Genomic DNA, 13,702 nt, shown 5'->3' on the forward strand with positions numbered 1-13,702 from the left:
ACGTTTTTGCTCTTGAGATGAGAAACACCTTTGACACACATTCAGCTTCAGTGGAAAGGAAAAGTGCTTGTACAAAGAAAATAGTCACATACTTTAAACAAGTGGGGATACCACTATGTAAGTACTACTCAGAATCAATCAATAATAATAATTTAGATCAGAGGTCTTCAACAGGGGGTCCGTGACCCCTCGGGGGTCCGCAGAGGTACTGCATGGGGGGTCATGACATCTTTGGTTGATTATACAATTTTGTATATTTTTTTGTCTCCACATTTAGCTTAAAATAATCAATTTGAATAGCTTGTATGCATGATTATCATGCAATTGACAGACATTGTTGATACAACAAGGTACTGTATGTTTATAAATGACAGTGGCATGGCCACCCTACTCACTGTACCTTTAAAATAAAAACATGAATATATGAACCTGTGTATTGTTTGAATATCTTAGTATTAAATCCAGCGTATACTAGGCCAATACACAATTTTATAAATATTTAAAGTAAGGGGTTCCTGCTTCATGTCTCCATCAGTTTGGGGGTCCTTGGCCTGAAAAACGTTAAAGACCCCCGATTTAGATGTTCTCACTGAGGCCTAACCATGTAATCCCCATTAAGTTGTTTTAGCTGGTCATGGTGGAGCTACCTCTATAAATACCAGAAATTGTGGGTTCATTTAATCTACAATGATACATTTTAATTGACTAAATAAGTTTTGTGAGATCACAATCTCTCAGTATAGTTGTGTAAAAATTATATTATTTCCCTCTGACATGTGGTCAAGTATAGGTATTAAGTACTTAATTCATTTAATTTTCTTTTAAAAATAATATTACATTTTTTAATCTGGAAGACAATAACTTATTCCAACCATGTCCTGTTTTTGTAACTGTTTGAAAAGGGTTTTTGCATTGAGGTTGTATTGTATTCAGAGGGGTTTCTGACATTCTGCTCCCCTTGTTTAGGCAAAAAATGAGCAACATCTCTCAACATAATGTAGAGCAGAAGCTCTAACTGACTCTTATAACTATCAAACTCTCACTTGATCTCATTGGCTATCTCCTCCTCAGTGTCCCGTCGCCTTCTCAGGAAGAATATGAGGAACAGCACCATGGCCATGAGTCCCACCACTGACCCCAGTGTGGCTGCTGCAATCATTCCTGCATTGGAGGCTGGGAAACAGATCAGATTCAGTATCGACCCTCTGTGAGTTATTTTACATTTGTGTGTGTGTGTGTTGGAGTAAAAATAGAGTTTAGAGTGTGTACGCACAGGTGATAACCTCCAGGTTAATGGAGCAGCTGTCGGAGCCGGCCGTGTTGCTGGCTCTGCAGACGTACTTCCCTGACATGCTTTTAGTGAGGTTGCTCAGCCTGAGGGTGCCGTGTCTCTCATCTGCAAGACATCCACACAGTCATACACTCTGCACAATCATATATTTATGGGATCAGAGCAGGAAGGCTCCGTAGAAATAGATACACACACTACATAGGTTGAATTCAAGTACTAACCCACACAACTAACACAGAGTTACTGTAAATTGTACTATATGTATTTCTTTCTTCTTTTTTTTTAACATATAAACTTCACAACACACATAATTATTCATTATTTGACACACAAGTTTGAGGGGGAAAAATCAATGTGAGTTTCCTTCCACATTTCTGCAGCAGTGAATTTGCATTATTTCTGTAAACAAATAAATGACACTGAATTACAAGAGGCAGATAAGACACAGTAATTCTAGTTAATTCAATTTGTAATTTTAGAGGTATGATTTTATTTATATATACAGTTACATATACATATACATTTCTGATATTACTGGGTGAAGCAAATCATAGCAGTGTTGCATCATTAGTAAATGATTCTCACCCTGGATCCAGAATATAATCCACTACTGGCTCGTCTCCAGTGCCTACTGTACAGAGCCTGGCACCAGTGCAGGGCCACAGCAGACAGTGCTGCATATGATGCTGCTGCTGGTCAGCAATTTTTGTTTTTCTATTTTAATGACACAGCAGTAACAGTGTAGACTAGAGTAAGTGTACGTGCACGTGCGCATCCATCTCAGCGCTTTCACTACTGGTTATTTCCATTCAAGACAATCTGTTCTTGGCACATCTGGATTGAAAATGCTGTGTTGTTGTTACAAACACAGACTGAGGGAAAAATAAACAAGCTTTATGTGGGACTTATCACAACAAATCCTTTCAAATCCAATCTTAGACGTCACATCGCAGCATGTCTTCATCTGATGTGTTTTTGCTTTCGTGGGGACGTAAGAAAAATAAAAAGCGGGTGTTCCGTCGGTTTTGTGGAATGGACCTTGTGAAGTGTCGTTCACATGGGTGGGTGTGTCGCGCTCGTCACGCACCACGTCAATCCCCACAGAGAGAAAAGTAATGCAACTGAGGGACTCATCCAAATCATCCCTGATGAAAAGCCAAGGTTCACATGGTGCCAGCGAGCAACATATTAATGCAAGAGACCAGAAAATCCTTAACAATGATTGTATCACAGCTGTCTCCATCCCAAAGTTTGGGAGAGTGAAGGGTGGGCTGAGATTTGTTTTGTCTGCACCATCTGCTCTTGCACCAACCAGCAGGGGTGACCCTAATGTAAGTGGGTGCACACAGACCACAGTCAAAAGTAAAACTACAGTCAATCTGTTTTATAATCACACTAAAACAAGTGGAACTGAGTGGAGAAAAAATCAAAAACTGTGACTTGCTACCGACATGAATTACCTGTCCCATGTGAGCACACGTAGGAATAGATAGCATTTACGAACAGCTGGAATGTTTCATTGTTAACCTTTGACCAAATATTAAAACCATGCTTCAGATATAAAAACAAACACAGCTGCCAAATCAAACTGTGGTGCGACGTGCACCTGTTCCTCTGATTATTTAATCCCTGGTCTCGAAAAACCAGCTGTGAAGAACCAAACCCAATTGTGACAGATTAGCAGCACATCAGCTGACTCCGAGCTTGGACCAAGTTCAAGCCCGTGCAGTGATCAGATTCCAGCTGTGGCAGAGCTGGGAGGGATCTGACGTTACAGTAGGTGCTGCTTAGTATCAAGACAGGAGCATTACTCATATTACGCTGCCATCACTGCAAGGTCAATGAGCAGCATTTGTTAAAGCCTCGACACATGACACATGATTAATGGAAATCAGCAGCGTTTCTACATGGAGCTCATGGTATAGTCAGATACCTCACATGTCAGTTTTCAATATGAATGTAAAAGAAAAAAAAAACACACACACACATTCACGTGTCAAGTGCATGTTATACCAGATAATGGCATTTACTCATTAATATCAAATTTCCATACTGCAGGGATAATGGAGATATTTTAAAAAAGAAAAAAAAAAGAAAAAAAAGACATTTCTATTAAAATCTGCATTCTGGTTAATGCAAAGAAAACAACTGAACAAGGACACATCAGTCTAATCATTCACTATTACACTTAGGCGTTCATTCATTCCCAACATTTATATGCTGTTGATTGTAAACAAAAAATAGATGCTATGAAATTACATGTTTTATCTGTAACATAAAGATCCTCTAATTCTAATTAAAAATCAGCTAATAATTATAGCCCTATGGAAAAGAAATAAATGGGCCTTGTGATGACGTCTTTTGGTTGAGAATGAAACACAAGCCATGAACACTGAGAACATACAGGCTCACTGTAAGGCTAAAGATAGCACACAATGACAAAGATGAACGAGTGCACCGGGGTGACTGCTATAAGCTAACACAACACATTCATTACAACTTTAAAGGAAAAATTCAACCCTTCTCACTCAAATATTAAGATATGCAAGGAAGATATCGCAAAGTAAAGTAGCTGTTCCTTCCTCTATATCAGATGATACAATCAAAATACCACCTGCTAGTCCTCCAGAGTTTAACATGATGATTTCGTCCATGAATGTGAATCTTTTAGGGCTGAATGGGATTATCATTTATATTGATACCAATGCTAAGACCCCGCCCCTGCTTTTTTTAGTGGATTGTAATCATGTCTGAACCACAATCCTATATAAGCATACTCACAAATTGGGTTGATTTCTTGCCTTTAAAGCTTTTCTACAGCTTATGTCTGTGGTTGGAGAAGTTGAGTCCAGAAACCGTGACTTCCCAAGGAGTCACAGTTTGCCAGTGCGGGTGGGATGGAGTTAGGGAAACAAGTGGAAAATGAATGAGTGAAAATCCTTACCCATGAACCCAAGTACAAGCACGGGCTGCGGGCAGGTTCTCCATTCTGTTTTTTTTTTTTTTTGTTTTTTTTTTTTTGAAAGATGGCAGAGAAAGAGTGAGCATGAATGAAGGGGATAGAAGAGGAGTGGTATGGACTGAGGATGTAAGAGTGAGATGCAACACACTCTCAGTCCCAAATCCAACTGATGCCTCTTAGAGGGGTTGATAAAGTAATGACATGGGACTTGTTAGATTAGGCACCAAGGTCAACAGGAAATGAGGAGTGCCGAGAGAGGATCAGCAGAGAGAGAAAACAGAAAGAGAGAGAGAGAGAGAGAGAGAGAAGAGACTGCTGGAAGAGATAAACACTGATGGCAGAGTAAAGTTCATGTGTCACAGAGAAAGAAACCATCGGCACAGATGAGCACAAGTGTCAATGGCATGTCCAGGAGTGCGGACACAACATACAAAACCCCGGGTCAATGCACAATCAGAGGGAGTAGTTTTCATTTTATGAGTCAGAAGACTTTTCTGCTGAGGGCAAGAGTTCAAAGCAGTCAGATCATTACTCAATCAATCAGACTAAGTCCTGTTGTTGAAACAGATGGTGGTCCCTCTGCAGCAAAATCTATAAAATAATGCAACAATACAAGCATGTGCATAACTCTGCTTCTAAGGGGCAGCGCTGTGAGAGGAGTGTGCTGTGTGCGTCAATCTGTAAAGAGGATTTCACGCTACATGTTATGACTTGGTCGAGGATCTTCTTCTGAGGTGCATTTGGAACATCTATTAGCAAAGTAAAACCCCTAGGCTGCATCTGGGACTTACAGTATGATCACGATGACCTGAGGACATGAGCTCTGCTCCATCATCTGCATGTAAGCATTTACACCTCCACACAGACAGGCTTTAAAAGATCTTTTATCCAATACTACTGCTTCTTGTTTGACAACTACCAGCCTTTTACCGGCTGGTGAGCATCACTGACTATAAATGGTCTTTAATTGAACAAGGTTAAAATAAGATGAAGTGAAGATACTTGCAGATAATTTAGTTACAGAAATGGTGTGAATGAAAATATCATCTCACTTGCAATAAGTAACGAAATAAAAAATAACTGCAATTCTGCATGATCTGCATTTAATCTTAGGAAATAGCTAATTATGACAAAATATCCTACAGTGCTTTCCATACTAATCTTAGATGGTAATGGTAAACAGATATGTTATGTATGTATAAATTTGCAATACTCTGACCTGGTGACTTAAAATCATGTCTCTGTAATCGAATATACTATAAATATGTGACAAAAAAAAAAACATTTATGAAAATATAGTATTTGTTATTATTTAATCTTAAAAGCGTGTTTAGAAGCTGAAAGTAGTTTTGTCAGTATTTCTGTGCACTCTCAGGTTGAACACAACCCCAAAAACCTCCATCTATGAGATCAGGAGACCTGTCTGTAACCTGAGGCAAAACCCAGAGCGAAGAAATATGGACAGCACTTGGCCACACCACTGCTTGTTGGGATTTAATTGCCACGAGCATGCAGTCTTTTAGTTTTCTGATCAATTTTTTTTATATATCAGTTCCTCTTTTCTCTCATTATGAATTTGATCCCAGAGTACATTTTTGAGAGAGATTTTTTATACAAGTAAATACAAATTGAAACGGGAATGATTGGGGGGGGGGGTATACATTCTAAATCTACAGAGAAAGTGACATCATTGGTTGATGTGTACAGTATGACACCTGTTTCAGGGAAATTAATGTGAGTCATGGTCTCCTGTCGTTGATAAGGGAAACAGCGTCTATTTTAATCCACAGGAAGGTGTGTCAGAATATGTCTTTGATAAAACATAACACAATGTGTTAAATGTAATCATATTTTTTTCCAATGGTGATGACAGCATGAATCTAAAGGCCTGGAGCAATAAATTAAAATCATCCATGTGGATAGATGCTCCTCAAGGTACAATAAGCATGAACTGTATTTATTGGTAATTTGGATGAACTGACCATTTACGTATAAGATTTCCACCCTCACGTGCTCATGTACTCACTCTGCATTGGTGAGAAGTAGATCTCAGACACGGGCGCAGTCTTGGTCCATTTGTACTGAGGGACTGGTTTTCCATGACTGGACTTGCAGCTCAGAGTCACGTTGCCCTTCATCACAGGGTTTCCTGTCATGGTGCATACTGGAGGAGAGGGAGGGACTGGGGAGAGAGGGTCAGACAGACTGGGCGTTATTAACTTAAAACACATGTAGGATAAGAATACACGATCAGCGACCCCTTATTGAACTTGTACGTTAGCTTTAATCCACCGTCAGAGACATGGAGATTTCTCAGGGCAGTAGCCATAGTGCAAAAAAAAAAAAAAAAAACTTCCATCTGCTGCTGGAGGATGACATAATGACCTCAGAGGCCAGCGAATCCCTAAACAGCAGATGAGTTTTATTTGTCCTGTGCTTACTCACATAAATGTATGATTCTAACTGACTGGTCCAATTCAAAAATCCCTCAAAATATGTTCAGCATTTTACTCCGGCTGGATTTTTCCAAATCCAAGGAAACGCGTGAGCTGCGCTGCCGACTGTTCTGATTAAATCTGACCTTTCGAAACTCCTCTGACGTTGTGTGGCTTTACCTTTGACATTAAGGTGCACCTCTCCGGTAAGGCCAGGCTCTCCAGGGATGATGACGTTGCAGATGTAGCGTCCAGAGTCAGACTCCTGGGTGTTGTTGATGTAGATGGAGAGGTTGGCTGACGGCATGGTCACACTGAAGCCTACTCTTTTGCTGTAGTCACGCTGGCCATGGCCGACCTCACCTGAGCTAAAGTTTATCACCTACACAGAGCAAACACAGTGACAAACACACTTGAATAGTACCACTGCATTGAATAGTACCACTGCATTGTCGATTCTTAATTATTATGGTGAATATGTGTGCAATGAAAAATCTTTGTTAGAAAATACAACACATTCTAAAATGAAGGCATTACTTCATTCAAATAGAAGATTGGTTTTCTTACTTTATTTGCTGCAGGCATATTAAGATATGCAGATTAACAATATAACAGAAATCAACGTCCTTCATAAAGATTATCCCGACATGTACAGATGGTGGATGTTGAATTTTAGGCTGATTTTCTGTTTGAGATAAGCTCACAGCCATCAGACACAGACACTGTTTAGATTATATTAATCATGCAAAGACCCTACACACACTCTGACACATACACACAGAGCATGTGTATTTCACCCAGCGGTTCGTGCCACATATACTGTAGAAGGTAAAGTAAAAAGTGGAGATAAATCGTCATTAGTGGCATCCTTTCATTAACACTCATCCATCCTTCTTTCCGCTGTATATCAGACGCCAGCAGTGGTGTTGCCAATAATCCTAATCTCTGCAGATCATCTTTTTTCACCTTACATATCACTGGCTGGGTTTCTCAGGATACAGCTATGTCATGCAACACAAAAAAACTCTCTTTTCCTCTTGCATAATGCAGCGATCATCTACGCCCACAACATACAAACAACTTTTGAGGTGATTTTCATTTGGTTTTCTATTCTTTGTATCTGTAAATTACAATTATAATTTTTAAAGTTAATCACCCTTTTATAAAAGGGCAGAAAAAGGAAAGTTGCTGTTTCTCAAAGCCCCTGTTGGAGTCTTTGTGTTGCTAGAAAACAACCTAAAATATGAATTAAATAGTTACCATTCATGGTTTCAGCTCCAATATTTTGGTTTGTAGATGTGACTCTTGTACCACATTAACACGTGGCTCAGCAAACACACTGTAACTAACTCTACTCCCTTTAAAGAGGTTCGCCTTCCTCTACTCCACTAGAGGTCAGAGCAGATTTACCTATACAGCAGATTTAGGAGTGGACCCTCACCTGTGTGGACTTGTTTCCCATGAAGTTCCAAACCACAGAGTTTCTGGAGATGTCGGAGCTGGGGCTGTACCAGGCGTGTAACACCACCATCTGGCCTTTCACAGCCTCCAGTTCTCCTCTGGGGATCTCCACCTTCTGGGTGTCACCTGGAACAACAACAACACAGACCGGTGCGGGAATGGTTAATCACATCTGTTAATGCAGTACAGACTTTTCATTTCATTGCCAACATGATCTCAGGTAAGCCAGTTGGATTTCACTTGATTAGCCTGTCCCAATACAAACATAGCCACTTTCCATCCCTCACAGGAAATATTACTAAATATAATCATAATGAGTCTTTCATGTTGGATAACCTCGGAAAAAACAAAAACAAGATGTTCAGATCTCATGAACATGCAGCGCTGTATCTAACAACTCTTTCATGGTGACTACTAGTATATTGAATAGAATAGAATAGAATAGAATAGAATAGAATAGAATAGAATAGGATAGAATGAAACTTATTGATCCCGAGGGGGAAATTCACAGTGTCACAGCAGCAACAGATACAAAACAAGACACACAAAAAAGATAACATACCAATGTTCTGTGTGCAACAACAGTAATAAATATAGCAATAAATAATATAAATTTTTTTTAAAAAAAACCTATGTGTGTGCACACGTGCGTGCACACGTTCCATTTCATTCAGGCACTAACAGTCTGATGGCTGTGGGGAGAAAGGAGCGCCTGAACCGCTCTGTTCTGCACTTGAGGAGAGTAAGTCGCTATTCAATGTTCATGTGGTCCATTCACATGACACTGGCTTATTGTAAAGTCATACTGTCAATTTTCAGCTGAATACAAGCAAAGGTCAACATGTACACCAGCATGTCTAATTGTCTAAATGCACCTAAGAGAAAAGAGAAGCAAAAAAAAAAAAAACTCTCTAAGCTTCATAGTTCAAAGCAGATACGCTGTGAGGATTATCTGAGTAACGCCACTTCCAATCAGTTCAGGCATTTCTGTAACATGACGATGGATTCATGCTCACAAATATTAAGAAAATACAAAGCAACTGTGTCGCCCTGTCCCCTCGTTTCTTGCTCTGACTTACGAATATGAATGAAAAGGCATTAAAACGCCCAAACCTGTAGAACACAGGCAAATACAAAGATGCCAAGGGACGCTTATATACAGAAAACAAGAACAGTGGTTATGATGATGGTGGTGATGTGAAGGAAGCACGGACATAGGAACCAATAACAAACAAAGGGATGATTTAAAAAAAGGAGGAGGAGGATGTCCTACTCACATGGTGCAAAGTCACCTGAGCCAGACAGTTGAAGCTGGATCAACTGATCCCAGCAGCCGGTTTCTGTCTGTGTCTCCAGTTTGAATATTTGTTAAATAAACAAAAAATAAAAAAATAAAAAATATATACACACACACGCGCGCGGCTAAATCCTTCGGCAGCACAAAATACTGCAACTGTGAAAAATATCCTGCATATACTCAAATGGATAAACAGGGTGGACAGTTAGGAAGAGAGGAATACAGAGAGAGAGAGGGAGAGAGGGAGTGTGATGATCCATGGACGGGCAGCTGAGATCTCCACATCTGTTCAGCCAGGCACGCCTTCCTTCTTTCCCAGACTGAAAGCGTGTAGAAGCAGGAGAATTAGGCAATTGGTGGTGGGGGGTGAGCAGTAGGGTGTACAGATGAGGGGAAGGAAAATGTATATGTTTGTGTATGAAAGAGGGAGGGAGATGGAGACAGAGAGGAAGAGAGGGAGAGAAGTGTGTGGAAGGGACAGAAAGCAGAGGAAGAATAGATGGAAGTTGCTTTTAACTTATGGACGGGGAGCTTTCTTATTCCTCCTGGGACAATGTGGCCCTGCTCCTGTAATTTCTGAATCTCTGAATCTGGTAAGTCCCGCTGACTAATCCCCAAACAATCCCAGGCTCAATCCTCTCACCTCACGTGAGCAAAAGAGCTCAGCTGGACATGGATACGATGTAACACATGGTCACTTCACCCACCAAAGCTGCTGCCTCTGCCATCATCGTCGTCGCTGCAACAGCATTCATATTCTCTAAATTACGATTAGCAGATTGCTTTGCTTTACATTTAATCAGTCATGCGATCTCTGCTGAGCCTGTTTGTGGATCCCATGTGTCGAGGGTTTAAATGTGGCTCCTGGCGTGCCATAGAATTAAAAATATACAAATCAAAATCCTGATTTTTTTTTTTTTTTTTGTAAGTTTGGTGAGTTATTTTTCAATTAGGTCCAGTGATGCTTCCTTCAAACAAAAATTATTCTACACTCACCAGATAAGAATTCAGGTTCCGGTTCAGGGTCCTTTTTTGTCTCTGTATGTAAATCTGGCTTCAGTAAAAAGAGTAAGACACTCCACTGTTTGTGTAGAGTGTTCAGAAACTGACAACAAGCTGTGTCATGACTCTTGTTTTGTACCAAACACAAGAGACATGACACACACTCCATCACGATTGGCTGAATGTTGTCAACAGTGGACTGGCACTGAAAAAACACATTCTTGACTTGGTCAGTTGCTGTCTTAATGTTCACTTACTTATTTTACGTTTTATGTCTTATGAAGTGTCCTGTGTAGTTGTTATTTATGGTACCTGCCTTACTGTAGGACTGTGGATGTAATTTAGCAATTGCGCTAATTCCAGCATATTTACATTGCCGCTTATGTCTGATATGTTCATTATGTGCATTGTGCTAACTCAATAAACTGAATTATTCATATTGATGGGTCTAATGTTTTCTATACTAACCATATTAGCGTAGCAGGTAAGCACACTGACATTTGATGAGTAGCAGTGAACGCAGACTTAGGCCTGAGGCTGGTGCTAATGTCATTACCAAACCAATCACCAAATTGAAATGTTGACACGACGGCCTTATGGTGACATTAAAGCAGAGGTCAAGGGCTCATTAAAGACATTAGGATCCATTGTGTGGGAAACGTGAAGGTCTGTGCAAAATTTCACGGCAGTACATCCACATGTTGAGGAGTTTCCACTCTGGGCTGACAGACATTACGGTCCGTATCCATGACGCTACGCTGCTAGCACAGCTTAAAACCTACTGATGGGTCATCTGCCCACAGCAGAGTCCATCACAGTGATTCAATCGTCAATACATGAGGAGATGTCAAAACTCTGATGTATATTGTTCCACACAATTGCAAAAATCCTCCTCCATCTAATCATAAAACATGTCCCTGTCCTATCCGTCCTTCGCTCACGTCACTGGCGTCGAGCGGTAAAGCCATGTATCGGCCATACATGCATGAGGCTCACATCTTTATCACCCTCATCACCCCTGCAGCTGTCATCATACCGGCCTGGTTTTGATTCATAATGTACAGCAGCAGAAAGTACAGAGGAATTGCCTGTTTTTTTTTTTCACTTTACAGATTTGAAATGCAGTTTTTCTCCTTAGAAATCCTGTTTGTTCTCTGAATTCATTTCCACCAGCTATTGTCGAATGAATCCAACGAACCCATGTGTCTGCCTCTAACAATTATGCAACAGTGCTGGAAGAAGGTCTCATCTGGAATACCACTATGCCTACATGTACAGTGAATGCCTGGAATCATTTTCCTGGTATAATACTATAAAGTGCTATACATGTTGATTAATATACATTGTGTACCGGGGAGAGCACAATCAGAAGGGATCAGGTTTTGTGTAGGTTGATGAGACTAGGCCGCTCCTCGATGTGAATGAATACCAGCTGTGGGGAGCATGCAGACAGCAATTCTGAATGATGCACAGATACATTCCATGATGAAGTAGGATAATGCCTCGTGGTCTACTCACTCCAGACTGTTCTTGTGCTTCTTTGAGCAGGTTTATCCTCAGAACTGTGTCATTCAATTGTTTATTAAATGAAGGAAAATCTTCACTAATCCGTGGCCGTCTCCATCTGGGATGTGTGTGTTTGTATGGCTGCAGTCACAGATAGAGACAATATCAAGATGTGTATATGGAGTCAAATCCATCACAAGAGGGAAATATCTGGAAAAGCTGCCAATAAATGGGATGCAGATATGATACTATGTAGTCTCACTAAACTCTGTCCTAATTATATTTTGCCAAAGGCTATCGCTCTGCCCGGCCACGCTTTTTATCAGCTAATTGGATTCTTCTCTTTAGAATAAATAATGTTGTTTTTTTTTTGTTTTTTTTCCTGCAGGGCAACCTGGCAATGAGATACTGGCAGAGACTCGGCTATAACAACAGCAATTAAGACGGCGGGGACGCTGGACTCACAAACCTGCACAGAATAATCAAAGCAAAGTCGACCCTGTCATGCATGTCGGCGCTGTGGCACAATTAAGGGATCAAATGCGCATCTGCTGTAGTGTCTTGACTCGTCCGTAGGGGGCAGCACATTCATATGGAAAGAAAAAAAACTATCATCTGATTATGAGATAAAACCACAGTGGAAATCATATCACCAGAATAGATAAATCTCTAAATATTAAAATCATTAAATGAGCTGGGAGTAAACTGAAGAAACAGTTTGCGCAGAGGAGGTTTGGAAAATCAGGGTTGAGCAGGTGGGTCTAAAAATAAACAAATAGGTGGCTCATATATTACTGAAATACATGTAATTTGCATGTTTAACAAGGCGTCCCAACCCCAATCCTGCTGCGTGTTGTTGTGATCTAGTGAAGGATAAAAAGTCAGTCCCTCTCTTGCAGCCCTAGGGGAGCTGTGTCGGCCTGTGAAGATAAACTGATCCTCTTTAACCAGCCCCACTCTATCTCCCTGAGTAATCTCTGCTTCCACCCATGTCTTTCTCTCATGTGAGTCTCTCTCTCTCGAGCTAAAGCTTTAGCTGACGCTCTCTATTTAGTATTTACACATCTCTCGCGCTTTTTCCCCCCATCGATACAACAGGGGTGGGCTGGCTGCCTGAAAAATTAACTGAAGCAAGTGAAAGCAGTAACAGAGGTTAAATGTCTTTAGGGACAGACAGTAGTTTTAAGTAGACATTTCTAAAATGCTTGGAAATCACACAGCATGGTTCATATTTACAGACCATTATGTAATTTTCACTCACCCGTCATCACCAGAACCATCATATCCTATGACGTTAAGTCTTAACAGGTTTATCATCAAATCCACATGTTACATTAGCGAAAGGCAGAGGTAACCTGTACAGTAAAGTTGAAGCTGATGTTTGTTTTTTCCTAATGAATGAAGTTGACTTTTTTTTTTTTAAATTAATCTACTGATCATTAGATCTATAAAAGAAAAGGACAGTCTCTCAGAGCAAATTGTCACTTCATCTAAGCCTGTTGTTTGTAATCAGCTTGTATAAATACTTCAAATTAATTAATTGCAACAATTACTGAAGTTTGAAAGATATCACTGTAAAATAACTAAATCTTTTTAGATCAACATGAAGTTTTTCAAAATGATGATGAAGATCTCTCAAGCACAACTTGAACTGTAAAAATGAACAGCTTTCGCAGGCTGAGCTACATGCTAACATCTCCACGCTACATGCTCACAATGACAATAAACATGATGGTGTTAAAGAGGAA

At 40.2% G+C, this 13,702-nt stretch overlaps 1 protein-coding gene across 1 annotated transcript in view; it reads right to left on the reverse strand.

The window, feature by feature from the left end:
- The window catches only part of esamb (endothelial cell adhesion molecule b), a 45,431-nt gene that overhangs the window by 1,589 nt on the left and 30,140 nt on the right, over positions 1–13,702 (reverse strand). Inside the window, exons 2-6 of the mRNA XM_085796218.1 lie at positions 8,130–8,275; positions 6,869–7,070; positions 6,280–6,435; positions 1,274–1,396; positions 1,044–1,173 (exon numbers count right to left, since the gene is read on the reverse strand). Coding sequence (XP_085652344.1) covers positions 1,044–1,173; positions 1,274–1,396; positions 6,280–6,435; positions 6,869–7,070; positions 8,130–8,275 — 757 coding nt within the window. The remainder of the gene's footprint in view (positions 1–1,043; positions 1,174–1,273; positions 1,397–6,279; positions 6,436–6,868; positions 7,071–8,129; positions 8,276–13,702) is intronic.

The sequence above is a fragment of the Trachurus japonicus genome, chromosome 13 (genome assembly GCF_045865225.1).
Source record: "Trachurus japonicus isolate A0001 chromosome 13, Traja_1.0".
NCBI classification, from domain to species: domain Eukaryota; kingdom Metazoa; phylum Chordata; class Actinopteri; order Carangiformes; family Carangidae; genus Trachurus; species Trachurus japonicus.